Source organism: Hypanus sabinus, chromosome 3, assembly GCF_030144855.1.
Source record: "Hypanus sabinus isolate sHypSab1 chromosome 3, sHypSab1.hap1, whole genome shotgun sequence".
NCBI lineage: Eukaryota > Metazoa > Chordata > Chondrichthyes > Myliobatiformes > Dasyatidae > Hypanus > Hypanus sabinus.
The window spans coordinates 50,169,473-50,188,410 of NC_082708.1; the positions used below are offsets into that span (position 1 = coordinate 50,169,473).

General features: G+C 39.2%; 1 protein-coding gene across 2 annotated transcripts in view; it reads left to right on the forward strand.

Annotated features, from left to right (window-relative positions):
• The window catches only part of cwf19l2 (CWF19 like cell cycle control factor 2), a 146,194-nt gene that overhangs the window by 68,969 nt on the left and 58,287 nt on the right, over positions 1–18,938 (forward strand). The window contains exons 7-9 of one of the 2 annotated variants that reach the window (XM_059964303.1): positions 952–1,064; positions 2,429–3,231; positions 15,700–15,799. In XM_059964303.1, coding sequence (XP_059820286.1) covers positions 952–1,064; positions 2,429–3,231; positions 15,700–15,799 — 1,016 coding nt within the window. Of the gene's footprint in view, positions 1–948; positions 1,065–2,428; positions 3,232–15,699; positions 15,800–18,938 lie in introns of both variants that reach the window. The other variant, XM_059964302.1, reaches the window with a different exon arrangement.

An 18,938-nucleotide genomic window follows, 5' to 3' on the forward strand; every position in this document is an offset into this window, starting at 1 on the left:
GTTATCTCTCAAAAGTATGAAATACTCCACAACAATTAAATCTGTAGGCCTGAATGGGACTGGGTTCCTGATGAAGTGTCTCGGCCTGATACGTCGACTGTACTCTTTTCCGCAGATGCTGCCTGTCCTGAAGTTCCTCCAGCATTTTGTATGTTACTTAAAATTTACTATGCTATGTATGTCCATATAGTAGTGGTATTATGTAGTATACTGTATGTGTATAAGTTTAGATACATTCAATATTAAATTGGAGTTTATAGCTAAATTGGAAAGGGTATTGTGTATTTATTATATATTGCTAATATTTGAGTAATATTGTAAATATATTGTTTGATTAAGTATTCTTTGTTTAAGTAATTCATTATGGTTAGATGTAAAAATACATGAATTGCATACATCATTATTGTACCACCTCATATATATGCACCTAGCTTTAAGTAAAAGAAACTAAGGCCTGTGCTCCTGGGCTCCTGAGTTTTTCTTGCAATTAGTTTAATGTTTTGGAATATAAAACATAAATTCCTCACCACTTTTTAACTTGAAATAGAACAGTTTGGGTTCTTTCAGTAGCTGGCCAAAGAACCTTCTCAGGAAACTTATTCTTTCAGATGTACTGTTTCAAGATGCAGAGACACGTGTAAATTATTGGATTTCCAGAATCTCTTCTGTTTGTGAATTCTTTTCAAAAGCGAATAGATAGAAAGCATCTTGGCAAATTGTAATAATGTCATCATATTTTGTGGGAAATAAGAGAATTTGCATCAGTAAGATTGATTTAATATCTTTGTAAGATGACTCAATAATATGGAGCAATTCCTGCATGTTAAATTAATACATAATTCTGGTTTCAAATATTACAGGTCTCGATAAATTCCTAGTTAGTTTAAACAAAAATGTTGTATTCCAATAAAATAAAAAATTAATTATTCCCAACTCTTCAATCCGTAGCAGCTTCAGTAGAAGATGGTGGGCTGAGCTGGTTGACACGATCCTATAAGCGCATGAAGGAACAGGCAGAGAGGGATCAGCGTCAACTGGAGGATGTAATTGCTGAGAGATATGGTGTAAGATCATTTTAATGTAATTAAGTAATGATTCATTTATACTTTTCACCTTCTGCTTTTAATTTCTAATTTTTAAACATCACTTCAGTTTCTCCATATTCGGATAAGAAACCATGTTGCTATATGTTCAGTTCCTATAAAACCCATTTAAGGTTTGCAAAATTGACCTTCGATGCTGTGTAGGATTTGACAGATTATGTCGACTGTATTTGTTTTGGCTCATGAGCCTTCTACTAGTTTGTCATTTTAATTTTCATTATTTACATTTCTATCATGTACATTAAACATCTTTACTTTCAACAAATATAGATTTGTATCCTTCCGAGTTATGCATGTGTCTGAAGCTATTATTTGCCTTAATTAAGTAAAAAAAAAGATTTCTACACAATGATTAAAATAGAAAATTATAGCAAGAAGCAGCAGAAGCATATTTACAGGGGCACAAAACAGAATCACAGAATGGTCACAACCCAGATTTTTTTTGAAATTCATGACCATGTTAAATCTCCACCAGACCAACTTGCTAGTTCTACCCCAAACCTCTTTTTAAAATTTTCTTTCACGTATATTTGTTCAGCTTCATCTTGAAGGCCTCGGTGGAATCTGTGTTCACTAAATATGCATTAAGTGCTTTCCAGGTTTCGACACACTTGAGTTTTTTGTCATCTCTGATTGTATTCCCTTTTTCATCTGTGAACTCTGGTCTTCAGTCCATCAATGAAAAGGTCAGCCTTCCTTAACCATCCTTCTCAACATTTTATATACTTCTATCAAATTTTCCTTCAGCCTTCTCTAACAAAGTCAGTCTCAGTTTCTCTAATCTGTCCTTTTCACAGTTGTTCCTCATCTTTCGTTGATCTTCACTAGTGTCTTCACAGACTTCCAATAACAGGAAAACCAAATTTGAAAACAGAACTCGAGATGTGGCCAGACAAGATTCAAAATGACTTATTTGTTTTTATATGCTGTGTGCCTATTAATAAAATGTGGAATTGCTTTGCACTTCTGTTCTTTTCAATCCTTCCCCACCTGCAACTTAAAATATGCTTGTTTGGTCAATTTTCCAGTCCTAATGATGTGTCCTTGACTTAAGACAGTGAATCTTTCCCCACAGATGCTCTTTGGTCAGCTAAATACTAACAGCTTTTTCTCTTGCTTCTGATTTTTTTTTTGCTTCTTTCAAAAATAATATTTATCTGCTTTACTATTTGTGGAGGATTATATGATGTGTAAGATTGATTCTTTTAGGTTAATATTTTAATTGCAAAGCAATTGCAATGACATGAAATGGAAGTAATGAAAGTGATCCAAATGAAAAGATATGCTAATGATGAATATTTATATATTTCCTCTGCTCCATATAGTCTGTGGAAGTATTTCAGGAGAAGCTACAAGCTGCCGAAGAAGTTGCAGCATCAAGCTGTCCAAAGTATTCTGAAAGGAGTTGGAGAGGGTCTTGGGGAAAAACAAGGAACTGGACTTCTGATCAGATTGATAAGAAAAAACATGATTCTGGAAGAGGACAAAATGTAGACAAAGACAGACATGAGAAACGTGAGAGTGCTGTTGAGAGAGAGAAACTAGTAGGAAATTTCCAGGATGAATTTAAGTGGAAAAGGGATAAAGAAAGACAAGAAACTCCCAGTCGATGTAAAGATAACAAATCCATTGAAAGAGGGGTGGAAATGGAGCATGCTGAAGATAAAAATAGAGAATGTAGAATCCAAGAAGAAAAACATAAGGAGAAAGGGCAACGAAGTACTGGTGCCAGAAATTTAGGAAGTGACCATTTTCATGAAAGAGAGAAAGATAAATCCTTTCCCTTAAATGATTTAAAATCCAAGTTTTTGAAACCTGAAGATTCCAGAAGTGGTAGGGGCAATTGGGGTATCAAGTTTCCAAGCTGTTCTAATCGATTGTCAGATTCACAGCCTTCTCAGAGTTGCAGTTTTCAAAAACCAGATGACGGTAGTGATCGTAAATTGGTGTGGAGCAGATCCAATAGTGGGAAAAGCACATCGGAACAACTTACATCACTACCACACCAGAGAAGTATTGCTACACTTGAAGAAATGCCTAATGCTGCTGAGGAATGGACAGAGACCAAGCCCAGGGAAAACACCATGCAAGCAGAAGGTGCTCAGTGCCAACGCAAGTCAAGTTCTAGGTATGTGTACTTTAATAAACAAGGAAGCTTCAAAGCAGTGTTATTGTTTCATAGTGATATTACCTAGAGTCATAAAATAATACAACACAGATACAGTCCCTTCAACTACTCTAGTCTGTGCCAAACTAGTCCCATCGACCTGCAGCTGAACCATAGCCTTCCATACCCCTCTCAACTACTACGTATCCAAATTTCTCTTAAATGTTGAAATTGACCCCACATCCACTACTAGCACTGGCAGCTCATTTCACACTCTCACTACCCTCTCAGTGAAGAAGTTCCCCCTCCTGTTCCCCTTAAACATTTCACCTTTCACCCTAAACCTATGAACTCTAGTTCTAGTATCTCTCAACCTCAGTGGAAAAAGCCTGCTTACCTTTTCCTTATCTATACCACTCATTATTTTGCATGCCTCTAATCAAATCTCCCCTTATTCTTCTAAGCTCCAGGGAATAAAGTCTTAAGTTAGTCAACCTTTCCGTATGACTCAGGTCATCACAAGACCACAAGGTATAGGAGCAGAATCAGACCATTTGGCCCTTTGAGTATGCTCTGCTATTTCATCATGGCTGATCCAATTTTCCTCTCAACCCCAAACTCCTGCCTTCTCCCTGTATCCCCTCATGCCTTGACTAATCAAGAATCTAGCCATCAAGTCCTGGTAACATCTTTGTAGACTTTTTCTGCAATCTTTCACTCTTATTGGCATCTTTCCTGTAAGTATGTGACCAAAACTGCACACAGTACTCCATATTAGGCTTCACCTACATCGTATACAACTTCAACATAACATTCCAATTCCTATACTCAGTACTTTGATTTTTGAAGCCTAGTGTACTAAAAGCTTTCTTTACGATCCTATTTACCTGTGGAAGGAATTACAGATATGTATTCCCACATTCCCTATTGCTCACTCTGTAAATGCTCCTCTGGTTTGTCCTTCCAGAGTGCAATGCCTCATACTTGTCTGCATTAAATTCCATCTGTAATTTTTCTTGTCATTTTTCCTGGTGGTACAGATCCCACTGCAAGCTTTGATAGTCTTCCTTAATATTCACTACACCCCCAGTCTTGGTGACTTCGGCAAATTTGCTGATGCATTTTGCTAATATTGTTACACAGATTGTTGATTCAGATAAAAAACAACAATAGACCAAGCATCAATCCCTGCAGCACAGCACTTGTCACAGGCCTCCAGTCAGAGAGGCAACCCTCTACTATTAGCCTCTGACTTCTCTCACACGGTCAGTGTCTAATCCGGTTTACAACCTCATCTTGAAAGCTAAGCGACTGAACCTTTTTGATCAACCTTCCTTGCGGGACCTTGTTTAATGCCTTGATAAAGTCCATGTGGACACCATCCACTGCCTTGCCTTTATTAACTTTCCTGGTAACTTCCTCAAAAAACTCTATAAGATTGGTTAGACACCATCTACCACACGCAAAGCCGTGTTGACTATCTCTGATCAGTCACTGTCTATCCAAATACTTGTATATCTGATCCCTTAGTATACCTTGCAATAACCTTCCCAGTACTGATGTCAAGCTCACCAGCCTGTAATTTCCTTGTTTACCTTGGCTTATTCTTAAAGCTTTTCTTAAACAACACAATAGCATGAACTATTCTTCAATCCTCTGGCACCTCATCCGTGGCTAAGGCCACTGCAATATCTTTGCTAGGGCCACTACAATTTTTAGCCTCCTACAGAGTCTGAGGGAACACTTTGTCAGGCCCTGAGAATTTATCCACCCTAATTTTCCTCAAGACAGCAAACACCTTCTCCTCTGTAATCTGTTTATTGTCCATGACCTCAACTGCTGCTTTGACTCACTTCTATAGACTGTGTTTGTCTCCCAAGTAAATATAGATGGAAAAACTTTATTTAAGATCTCCCCCATCTCTTTCGACTCCATGCATAGATAACCGCTTACAGGACTAATTCTGTCCCTTGCTATCCTTTTGCTCTTAATATATCTGGAAGCCCTTAAGATTCTCCTTCACCTTGTCTGCTAGAGCAACCTCATTCCTTCTTTTAGTCCTCCTGATTTCCTTCTTAAGTGTTCTCTTCCATTTCTTATATTCCTCAAGTACTTCATTTGTTTCTTCCTGCCTAAACTGCTTTGTACCTCTTTCTTTTTCCTTAATTAGGACCTCAATATCTCTTGATATCCAAAGCTCCCTAAATTTGGTATCCTTGCCTTTTATTCTGACAGAAACATACAACCCTATACTATTCAAGTTTACACTTTTGACGGGCTGCCATTTACCTAGTACACCTTTACCAGAAACCTGTCCCAATCCACGCTTGCCAGGTCCTTTATGATACCATCAGAACTGGCCTTTCCAAAATTTAGAATCTCAACCCGAAGACTAGACCTATCTGTTTCTATAATTATCTAGAAACTAATGGCATTATAATCACTAGATGCAAAGTGTTCCCTTGCATAAACTTCAGTCACCTGCCCTGCCTCATTCCCAAATAGGAGATCTGGTATTGCACTCTGTCCAGATGAGACCTCCATGTACTGATTAAGTAAACTTCCCAGAACACATTTGATAAACTCTATCCCATCCAGCCCTTTTACAGTATAGGAGTCCCAGTCAACATGTGGAAAGGTCAGATCAAATTACCTACTGTAACATTATGTTTATTGCAACAGTGTGCAATCTCTCTAGAAATTTGCACCTCTAAATCCCATGGTCTGTTGGGTGGTCTTATAATATAATCCCATTAAGGTGGTCATCCCTTTCTGATTTCTTATTTCCGCCCATATAGCCATAGTAAATGAGGTCTTCTATGTATCCTGTTGGAGCACGGACGTGACATTTTCCTTGACTAGTAATGCCCTTTAATACCTTCCCCTCTACTATGTCTAAAACAGCAGAACCCTGGAATATTGAGCTGCCAGTCCTGCCTCTCTTGTAGTCAAGTCTCACTAATAACTATGATGTCATAATTTTGCATGCTGATCCTTACCCTAAGTTCCTCTGCTTTTCCCTACAGTGCTCCTTGCATTTAAATATACACAACTCAGAACATTAGTCCTAGCATGCTCAATCTTTCTATATGTAGACTTAATATCTTTCCCACTACCTTTCCACAATCTGCTCTGGAGCTGTAATTCCCATCCCCTTGTAATTCTGGTTTAAATTCCCCCGTCAGCACTAACAAACCTGCCTGCAGGCATATTAGTCCCCCTCCAGTTCAGGTATAAAACGTACCTTCTGTCCCATCTTCCCTGCAAGAGAGCTCAGTGATACAAAAATCTGAAGCTCTTCCTCCTGCTCCATTTCCTTAGTCTCAAATTAAACTATGACCTTCCTATTTCTAGCCTTACTAGCATGTGGCATGGGTAGGAATCCTGAGATCACAACCCTGGAAGTTCTGTCTTTTAATTTAGCATCTAACTCCCTGAACACATTTTGCAAGACCTCATCACCCTTCCTACCCATGGCGTTGGTACCGACATGGACCACTGTCTCTGGTTGCTGACTCTTCCACTTATAAATGCTGTGGTTAAGATCAGAGATGACCCTGACCCTGACACCTGGGAGGCAACATACCATCTGGGAATCTTGTTCTCGTCCACAAAACCTAAGTCTGTTTCCCTAAGTATTGAATCCCCTATCACTCCAGCTCACCACTTCTCCCCACTTCCCTTCTGAGCCACAGAGCAAGACTCAGTGCCAGGGACCTGCCAGCTGTGGCTTTCCTCTGTTAGGCCATTCTGCCCCCCAACAGTGTCCAAAGCAGTATACCTGTTGCCAAGGGGAATGACCGCAAGGATATTCTGCTTGGGCTTTCTATCCCCTTTCACCCTGTTGACGGTTACCCCGTTACCTGTGTTCTGCACCTTGGGTGTAACTACCTCCCTGTACTGCTGATCAAACCCCCAACCTGCTGAATGATCTGGAGTTAATACAGTTTGAAAGAAGCTGCAACTGGATGCACTTCTTGTAGTTGTTGTTGATGGGGACACTGGAGATCTTTCTGCAAGCAAAGCACGCCACTATTCTGTCTGGCATTCCCACTGCTCTAACTGTACAATTGGAAAGAAAGAAATTTTAAGTGAAAAATCTACCTGCAGCCCCTGCCTTTTCTCGCCAAAGTCTCGATGAGCCAAAGCCTGAATTCCCCAGTCACACAATAGCCACTCCGCTTAAATCTAACTTCTCTAACTTCTTTTCATTGGGTCCTGTCAAGTGCCTAATTATGCAGAATCCAATATCTTGTTGGGAACTGTGATATGTAGAATGTCCTGACTGGCCCCATTTGCTTCTTTTGAACTTTCTCTCTGCTACGCAGTCCAACATTTGTTCAGGAACCGTGGTGTGCAGAATGTCCCAACTGTCCCCGCCTGGTTCTTTTGAACTCTCTCTCCCACTAGGCAATTCTCTGCTTCTTGAGAACTGTAGCATTCATGCCTTATGATATGCCAGGAAGATTTCTAGTGACTGTAGAATTGGTTTAGAACTTCGTTCACTTTTGTGTACTCTTGTAATAATGTAAAGTTGCTGGTAGTAATTTAAAATTGGGAGGGATGTGTTGCAGAAATAACTTCAACTCTGATGCACAATAATATCTGTGGTGGAACTCTGCTGTATGATTGTACAGTTTTTGCAAGTTATGCTCCAGTAATTAGTGCAGTGACTTAGTAATGTCTCCATCTATCCTTATATGTGGGAATATTTTTAAAAGACTCTAAAATGTGAATCATGATGTTTTCCCACTTTTATCATTCATGTAAGCTTTGCTATTTGCTATCCTTCACATCAGTGGCTCAGGTAATGACATTCTCCAGTGATTAGTTTGCTCTAAAGAAAATCTCCCTGGACTCAGTAAACAAAATGGTCTTGTTCTATAAACTTTATTCAATGTCTGTGCTTTAAAACATATCCTTGATAAATGCTCATGTTTGGATGTTCTTCCTGAAACAAGCTTTGGTGTTTATTTAGGCATTGAATGGTCTGGATGAGGATTCAGTGATGGGATAAGGTGGACACAATATCTATAATGTATTTGATGACAATTTGACAGTAAGATTATTGGCTCAGCACAAAGTCAAGGATATGTTTTAAAGCATAGGCATTGAATACAGTTTGTAGAACAAGGTCATTTTGCCTACTGAATCCAGGGAGGTTTTCTTTTGTTGGTGTCTTTGTGTTGTATTCAGAACATAGAGCAAGCTGAGATAGATGATTAAACAGTGATATGTAGGTAGTGATACATTTCAAGACAGTAACAACAGTATAAGGTGATATTGTAATGGGGCAACTAGAAGTATAAGAACTAGTACTTGGAGAAAGGAAAAATGCTGGTGCAGTTCTCCTGAGTGTTAAAGTAATTGAGTTTCTGCTTAATTATGTGGGAATTGATTTTGTAGAGGAGCATACTGTTATAACAAAAGGTTCAGGTTTTGATAGGTACATTTAATGTCAGAAATGTATACAATATACATTCTGAAATTATTTTTCTTCGCAAGCCTCCATGAAAACAGAGGGGTGCCCCAAAGAATGAATGATAGTTAAATGTTAGAACCACAAAGCCCCCCCTCCCCCAGCTCCCCATGCACAAGCAGCAGCAAGGCAATGACCCCAATCAGGAAAAAAGCATCGGCGCCCCCCCACTGAGCACCCAAGCATCAATAAAGACAGACTTGCAGTACCCCAGAGACTACTCGCTCACCCGGTAATTCGACATACCACAGGCTCTCCCTCTCCCTAATGAGGAAAAAGGAGGTGTACCTGTTTCACAGCGAGAGGAGAAATATCAAAAATGTCAAAAGGCCCTGAGAATGTGTCCCATTCCCCTAAAGAACTGAAGTCAGATTGTAACTTCAGGTCAGCATCTTCAAAGGAAAAAAAAAGTGATATCAAAGATAAAGAAAGCTGTTTCCGAAGATGCAAGCAAATGAGTCGCAATTTAGCTCCATCATAACTTTGCTCCGCCTCTCCTTAATAAGAAGATCCAGGATAATAATTATCTTGTATCATAATGATGTTAATGAGGCCATTCTGCCCACTAGATTCATGTTTGCTCCTGGTAGATAAATTTAATTAGGACAATTCCATTGTGAAGTTTTGTGTCTCACGTGACCTTCAACTCCTTTTCTTAATATCGTTTATGTATACAAGAGGGATAAAGACATTTGGAGACTAGGCTCCGAATACTCTGCATAAGTATTAATATTCACACTTAAAGTATCAGCTGGTGTATATACACCAGTTTGCATGAAGGTGTATATGTGGACTCGTGTATTAACATTTGCCCACAGCTTTTGTCCTTTTTTTTCAATCACTAGTTCCTGAGTCTAGTCACACTGAGCCCCAGTTGTGGTCCACTGGCAACAGTCACAGACTCACCTGTGCATTTGTTGAAGCACTTGTAATTCTGTACCATTACACTGCCATGTAGCTGACTTACATTCCTGATGTCGATTATGGTGCTGGCAACATATGACAATACTTGCAGGCAGCTCACAAAACTACAAGATACTCTGCAGCAACATGCACAAAATGCTGGAGGAACTGAACAGGCCAGACGGCAACTGTGGAAATGAATAAACAGTCAATTTTTTGGGCCAAGACCCTTCTTCAGTCCTAAAGGAGGGTCTTGGTCCAAAATGTCGACTATTTATTAATCTCCATAGATGTTGCATGACCTGCTGAGTTCCTCCAGCATTTTGTGTATGTGTGTTGCTTTGGATTTCCAGCATCTGCAGACTTTCTCATCAATACTTGATACTCTAGTAGTACTTCTGAACTACAATCACTGCAATCCAAAGCCTGTAATGTCCCTTTAGAAAATGTACTATTGAAACGTCTAAATCAGTGGTTCTCAACCTTTTTCTGCTCATGGCCCACTTGTGACTTTTATTTACATCTGTGGCACCCACTCTTCATAGTATCTGTTAGTTGCTGAAGTTTTTTTCTGGTCAACCGTACTAATTATTCTAATATACAGATAATATTTATGTTTTAACAGGTTATAGGTATTAATCGTTAAATATTTGTATAGGGTAACTTATTTTTAATGTAACTAAAACTGTGTGTTACTTTGTGTAGTTAGTGAGACCCTTGCAACTGATGCAAACTAGTGAGATTTAAGTATATGGTTACACTTTGGTTAAGCATAATTGAAGATCTATCTCTTTTCACAACAGCAAAAAGGTTATGAGCTTTTGATAGCCACTGAGTAACTTGCCTAAAACCACATTCAACTAGATAAGAGGTGGGAAATCCAATTAAAAACAACTTTGCTTGTTTCCCTGAGCTGTGGAAACTTATTTTGAATATCACTAGTTATCCACAAATTTTGCTTGAGTTGTTATTTCTCTCTTAAGGCATTCTTGCAATGCGGTATCAATATCATACACATTCAGCCTAAGTAGTTCCCCCACCCAATCTGAACGTGCATGTCCAGCAGGTCTCTGAACCAAAATTCCATATTAGTGTTCAGTTGTTTCAAATGATCAAGATGTACAATCAGGTCATCATCTAGCGATTCAACTTTAAGAGTGACCAGTGAAGAAAACTGCATAAATTCACGAAATCCAATATTACTGTTGAAAAGTTTGTTTCCCAAGGAAAGCAGTAATGCCTGATCATATCACCAGACCTCTGAATGCATTAGTAACCATTCAAAATCTTTGTTTTCCTCACAAAGTTGTTGATAAAGACTGTCTTGAAGTGTATTTGTTTTAATTAAGTTGACAGTCATTATTACAGCAGCAAGACTGTCGTGCAAGTATCCCAATTATTTTGCAACCAGATGCTGACAGATCAGACAGTGTACAAAAAACGTCAGGTACAGCATCTTTTAAACGAGCAACGAATCCTCTGTATCTTCCTACCACAAGGTATAGAAGAATTAGGCCATTAGATCCATTGCATCTGCTCCACCATTTCATCATGGCTGATCCAATTTTCCTTCATGTCCTGACCAATCATGTCCTGACCATCAACCTCTGCCTCAAATATACATAAAGACTTGGCCTCCATAGCTGCCTGTGGCAAAGAATTCTACAGATTCACCATTCTCTGGCTAAAGAAGTTACACTCATTTCCATTCCAAAAGGATGCCCCTCCATTCTGAGTCTGTGTTCTGAGACTCTCCCACCACAGGAAACATACTCTCCATATTTATACGATTAAGGCCTTTCACCATTTGATAGGTTTCAATGAGGTCACCCTTCTTTCTTCTGAATTCTAGTGAAAACAGGCCCAGAACTATCAAATGCTCTTCATATGTCAAGCCATTCAAACCTGGAATCATTTTTATGAACCTCCTTTGAACCCTTTCCAGTTTCAGCACATCCTTTCTGAGATAGGGGGCCCAAACCTGCTCACAGTACTCAAAGTGAGGCCTTGCCAGTGCTTTATGAAGTTTCAATATTACATCCTTACTTTTATATTCTAGTTCTCTTGAAGTGAATGCTAACTTTGCATTTGCCTTCCTCTCCACAGACTTGACCTACAAATTAACCTTTAGGGAATCCTGCACAAGGATTTTGTACCTCAGTTTTTTTGTAGTTTTTCTCCATTTAGAAAGTAGTCAACTCTTTAATTTCTTCTACCGAAGTGCATGACTACACATTTCTTGACAGTGTATTCCATGTGCCATTTCTTTGCCCATTCTACTAATCTAAGTCCTTCTGTAGTCTCTACTTCCTCAAACCTTCTTGCTTCTCTACCTATCTTCATTTCATCTGCAAACTTTGTAACAAAGCCATCAATTCCATCATCAAAATCATTACATATAACATAAAAAGAATCCCAACACAGACCCCTGTGGAACACTCTAGTCACCAGCAGCCAACTAGAAAAGGCTCCCTTCATTCCTGCTCTTTGTCTCTTGCCAATCAGCTACAGCTTTATCCAAGATAGAATCTTTCCTGTAATACCGTGGTCTCATAGCTTGTTAAGCAGCCTCATGTGTGGCACCTATCAAGGGCCGTCTGGAAAATCGAGTACACGTCAACCATTTCTCCTTTGTCTATCCTGATTGTTATTTTTTCAAAGAATTCCAACAGATTTGACAAGCAAGATTTTTCATTGAGGAAACCATACTGACTATGGTCTATTTTATCATGTGCCTCTAAGTATCCTGAGACCACATCCTTAATAATCAACTTCAACATCTTCCCAACCACGGAGGTCAGAACTCTGAGGTGTACACCATCTGGTCCAGGTGACTTATCTATCTTCAGACCTTTCAGTTTCTCAAGAACTTTCTGTCGAGTAATGGTAACTTCTCACACTTCATGCCCCCTGACACCTGGAACTTCCATCATATTGCTAGTGGCTTCCACTGTGAAGACCGATGCATCAAAGCAACGCCACCTGTTGCTCAAGTCATTGTATTTTCCAGCAGAATGTTGCTATTCCAGAAATAGCTGTTGACTTCTTCAAAAATATTTTCTCCTTTGATATCTGTCTTGAGCTTTTTGGGCAAAAGACCTTTTCTCACTGGCCTGATAATCATTCAAAAACCTCTAACGTATGTCATCAGAAGGGCTTCATTACGTAATGTGCTTTCATCGATTTGCAGTTGTGCAACTAGTTGTATTTCCACATCACCTAGCATTTAATCAATACACCTTGAAACTGTTAAGTTGCTCAAGGGAATGGCTTCAGTAGTTTCAAATGCTGTCTGATTCATAACAGTAAAAATTACATCAGAAACTGCACATGTGGCTCGCTGGGTTTTGTATTTAGGTTTGAAATTTCATAGGATTTAATTAAACTTTTGTCTATCTTAGCTGCTTTTTCACTAAACATTTACTGTACTGTCGGCCTTGATTGAAAATTATCACAGTTTTTTGAAGCAATCCAGTGTCTTCTCTTATCTTGTCTTTATACACTGTCTCCGAATTCTTCCTCAGCTTACAGGACTGCATGCTTTCATTTCAATGAGTCGCCATAGTGACATCATTTTGTCCCATGGGCAGGGTACACAATGGAATATTGCTGACACTTTTTCTTCATTGCAGGAGTCATGGGTAATGTAATATAAAAAAATTTAAAAAAACAAAAAAAAAATACAGACAGAGTGCCTATTAAAAGTGTTCACCCTCCCCCAAAGTTTTCATATTTTATTGTTTTACAACATGAATCACAGTGGATTTCATTTCATTTTGCTTTTTGACACGGATCAACAGACAAGACTCTTTCATGTCAAAGTTAAAACAGATCTCTACAAAGTGATCTAAATTAATTACAAATATAAAGCACAAAATAATTGAATGCATAAGTATTCATGCCCTTCAAGTCAGTATTTAGTAATGCACCTTTGGCAGCAATTACAGCCTTGAATCTGTGTGTATTGGTCTCATCAGATTTGCACATCTGGACACTGCCATTTTTCCCTATTTTTCGTTACAAAACTGCTCAAGCTCTGTCTGATTGCATACTGGAAAATAAATCTTCTCCCAAAAACATGATTTCTATGATGAAGCATGGTGCCCTCTGCATCATGCTGTAGGGATGCTTCACTGCAGCAGGCCCTGGAAAGCTTGTGAGGGTAAAATGAATGCAGCAAGATACAGGGAAATCCTGGAGAAAAACCTGATGCAGTCTGCAAGAGAACTGCGACTTGGGAAAAGACCTGTTTTCCAGTAAGACAATGAACCCAACCATAAGGCCAAAGCTACACAGGGATGGCTTAAAAGAACAAAGTTAATGTCCTGGAGTGACTACATCAGAGTCCAGAGCTCAATCCAACTGAGAATTTGCAGCTGGACATGAAAAGTGAAAAGTTCATTCATGACTACCATGCAATCTGACAGAGACTGCATCAGGTTTTCCTTCAGGATTTTGCTGCATTCATTTTATCCTTTACCTTAACAAACCTTCTAGGGCCTGCTTCAGTAAAGCACCCCCACAGCGTGATGCAGCCACCACCAAGGTTCATGGTAGGGATGGTGTGATTTTGATGATGTGCAGTATTTGCTTTACACCAAACATAGCATTTAGTTTGATGGCTAAAAAGCTCAATTTTGGTTTCTTCCGACCGTAGAACCTTCTTCCACCTGACTTCAGAGTTTCTCACATGCCTTCTGGCAAACTCTAACTGAGATTTCATGTAAGTTTTTTCAACTGTGGCTTTCTCTTTGCCACTGTCCAATAAAACTACAACTGGTGAAGCACCTGGGGAACAGTTGTTGTATGCTCAGTCTCTCCCATCTCAGCCATTGAAGTTTGTAATTCCTCCAGAGTTGTCATGGACTCTTGGTGCCCTCCCCTTCTTGCACAGTTTTGAGGACAGATTTACAGCTGTGCCATATTCTTTCCATTTCTTGATGACTGAATTAACTGTACTCTAAGGGATATTCAGGGACTTGGAAATTTTCTTGTATCCGTCTCCTGACATGCTTTTCAATAACCTTTTCATAGAGTTGCTTGGAGTGTTCCTTTGTCTTCATGGTGTAGTTTTTGCCAGGATACTGACTCACCGGCAGTTGGACCTTCCAGATGCAGGTGTATATTTTCTACAATCAGTTGAAACACCGTGACTGCACACAGATCTCCATTTAACTAATTATGTGACTTTGAAACCAGTTGGATAATATGGTGTGTTATATTAAAGGGGGGGGGGGAATACTTTTTTTTAGCATATGTAAGTAATGTAGACAGTAATGTGCTACATAAGAAATAACAGTAGTAATCACATCATAGGAAAACCAAGGGTTTTCAGGATCATGTACATGAGGTGATGAAGTCAATATGGCAGTTTTTCCCTGCAGCCTCTAACATGTGACTTTTATTTCAACATTCTTGCCATTAACATGAATCCTATCTCAGTCTATTTAAAAACAAATTAACTACAAGATGGCAGAGTGAAACCATTAGAAACTGCAGATGCTGGAGTCTGGAACAACACAAGAAGTGCTGGAGGATCTTCTTTCTGTTTCTCCCACTCTTCTCTTGCCTTGTGTCACTCTCCCCTCCTCCATTCCTATGCATCTTAGAGTTTGTTCTACAGAAGTTTTGTCTAGCTCTGAGGGAAGGTCATGAACCTGCTCAATCTCTGTTGATGCTGCATTATCTACTTGTTTCCTATTTTAATTTTGTTGTAGGCACTGTAATGTGAAATCCTTATAGTGAATCAAGCCCTGAGGTTACAGAAGTGTAATTAAGATAAATAGAATAATGCTACACTACAATGCATTTTTTATCATTCTATGAATGGATTTCATATATTATTGAGTTTTTTGTTACAATACAATGTAATATTGCTGACCTTGTTTTAATAAAAATCAGTATAAAATTATTAGTATGTATTTTAATGCATAATTCATTAATAAAGCAAAATTCTTATTCTTTTACTTCTGCAAAAGTGGTACAAACCATGTACGACTTTGTGTGTTTCTGATGCTGTTTTGTGAACTTGGATAAAAGTTCTTCACTTTATTTTTCAATGGAACTTATCCCTTCTTTCCATGATGTAATGCCTCTATTTCTGCCAGAGCTACTGCTGTGATTGAAGAATCTGTGCTGGCCCTCAGTGAGGAAGAAATGAATAAGCTGGGTGCTAAGGTCATCAAAGCAGAACTGATGGGAAACATAGTAAGTTTCAGTAGAGTGAATTGGCGTGACAAAGCCAAGACTGTTTATTTACAGAATGTGGTAACTAAAATATTTTAACACAAATAAACAGTAAAACCTTCTCAAGTTTTAGTTGTTGTACACTATGTTTAACTAAAATTGCTGTGTTATCTATGCTATCAACTACATTTGGAAATCTTCTAATATGTTATTTTACAGTTAATCCTATATGCATGGAGACTTATTTATTGAAACCAGCGTTTGTACTTAGCAGTTAGGTTTTTTTAATACAGATCAATCTATCCTTTAAGGTTAAAGTAGTAGTCCATTGTCTCTGACTAGATATCTGTGCTTCCTTGCATATATCTCTAACTCTTAATAGTTTTCATGCTTTGAGCCATTTTCCTACAGATGCAAATGCTTAGAATACACAGCAAAGAAAGATCTGTAATATATTCAGATATATTGAATACATACTGAAACACAACTTTTTGCAATGTTTGTATTTCACTGCGTGACTGTCAAAAATAGGAAGGAGGATAGACAGCCACTGCAAGGGTATGTCTGTGGCCATTCCCCTCAATAACAAGTGTGTTGTTTTAGATACTGTTGGGAGGGAACAACCCAAGAAGGGGAAAGCAACAGCAATCAGGTCTCTGACTCAGAAGAGAAGGAGGAGAAGAGGTGAGCAGTAGTGATAGGAGATTCATTTGTTAGGGAACTGACGGGCAATTCTGTGGATAAGAACGAGGTTCCCAGATAGTACGTTGCAATGCTTAAGGACATCTCGGATCAAGTCCAGAGCATCCTGATGGTTGGGGGAGCAGCTAGAGATTGTGGTCCACATTGGTATCAAGGACATAGGCAGAAAGGTGACAAGGTACTTCAAACTGAGTTCAGGGAGTTAGGTGCTAAGTTAAAGGATGGGACCTTGAGGGTAGTGATCACATGATTGCCTCCTGGCCACATGCTAGTAAAGCTAGAAATAGGAAGATAATACAACTTAACATGTGACTAAGGAGATGGTGGAAGAGGGAGGGCTTCAAATTATTGGATCAAGGGGCTCTGTTCCAAGGGAACATGGGATCTATCAAATGAGACATTTTGAACTGGAGTGGGACCAATATCCTTGCAGGAAGATTTGCTAGTGTTGCTCTGGGCGATTTAAAACTAGAGTTGCAGGGGGATGGGGACCAGAGTGCCAAGGCAGCTAGTTGAGTAGTTGTGGGGAAAGTAGATGTTAAGCCTACTTGGCTTGAAAAGTTGAGCATGGTGGGACTAATGTTCTGAGTTGCATCTATTTCACTGCAAGGAATATTGTAGGTTAGGCAGATGAGCTTAGAGCTTGAATCAGCATGTGGAATTATGATATTGTAGCTATTATCGAAGGGCACAAGGGGCAGGACTGGGGTTCTCAGTGTACTGGGGTTCTGTTGTTTTAAACATGATAGAGGGGGAGGGGTGGCATTACTAGTCGGGAAATTGTCACAGCAGTACTCAGAAGAGCTTTTCTACTAAGGCTATATGGGTGGAACTGAAGAATAAGAAAAGGATAACTATGTTAATGGGATTATTATATAAACTGCACAGTAGTCTGTGGGATTTAGAGAAGAAAATTTGTAGGGAAATTGCAGACATTTGCAATAAAAGTATGGTTGTTATAGTAGATGATTTTAACTTTTCACATATTGATTGTAACTCCCATACTTTATAAGGACAGGATGGGATAAAGTTTATCAAATGTGTTCATGAAACATTCCTTAATATATTGAAGTCCTGTTTAGAGAGACTGCGATATGGGATCTCCTATTAGGGAATAAGACGGGGCAGGTGACAGAAGGTGTGTGTAGGAGAACACCATAAAGCTAATGATCTTAATTTCCGTAGTTTCAAGGTAATTATGGAGAAGGGCAGGACTAGTCCTCGGATTAAGATTCTAAGTTGAAGAAAGGGTAATTTTGATGACATCAGAAAGGATCTGGCAGGTGTGTATTGGGATAGGTTGTTTTTTTTAGCAAAGGAATGGTTGTTAAGTGGGAGACCTTCAAAAAGTGAAATATTTGGAGTTTGTACACTTAGTGGTCACTTTATTAGGTACCTGCTGTGTATGTTTGTGGTTTTCTGCTGCTGTAGCCCATCCACCAAGGTTTGACATGTGCATTCAGAGATGCTATTCTGCATACCACTGTTCCAATGTGGATATTTGAGTTGCAGTCACAATCCTGCCAGCTTCTACCAGTCTGGCTATTATCCTCCATTAACAAAACATTTTCCTCCGCAGAACTGTTACTCACTGGATGTTTTCTTTTGCACCATTCTCTGTAAACTCTAGAGACTGTTGTATGTGAAAATCCCAGAAAGATCAGCAGTTTCTGAGATACTCAACACATCCTGTCTGGCACCAACAATCATTCTACAGTCAAAGTCAATTTTCTTCCCCATTCTGATATTTGGTCTGAACAACTGAACTGCTTGACCTTGCTTGCATGCTTTTCTGCATTGGGTTGTTGCCACGTGATTGGTTAATTAGATATTTGCAGTATGGAGCAGGTATACCTAATAAAGTTGCCACTGAGTGTATGTTCCAGTTAAGATAAAAGCTGGGGCTAACAGGTATAGGAACCTTGGCTTTTGAGTGATATTGAGGCCCTGGTTAAGAAGAAAGAGGAGGGACACAGTAGGTATAGGCAGTGAGGAACGAATGATGCATTTGAGAAGTAAACAACATCCAGGAGAACATTTAAGAGGGAAATCATGAGGGCTAAAAGAAGGCATGAGATTGCTGTGGCAGACAAGGTGAACGAGAATCCCTAGGGCTTCTACAGATAAAGATTAAAGAGTAGCCTTTTTTGTCACATGTAAATTGAGCCATACAATGAAATGCGGTTGTTTGAGTCAAATCGAATTAGCCAGGGTTGTGCTGGACTGCCCTCAGGTATTTCCACATTTCTGGCACCAACATAGCATGTGCACAACTCACTTACCCTAACCCATATATTTTTGGAATATGGGTGGAAACTGGAGCAGCCAGATGAAATCCATGCGGTCACAGGATGAACATACAAGCTCCTAACAAACCATGGCAGGAATTGACATCGGTCATACAGTTGATGCTGTAATAGCATAATGCAAACCATAGTAGATATGCTAAGAGCAAAAT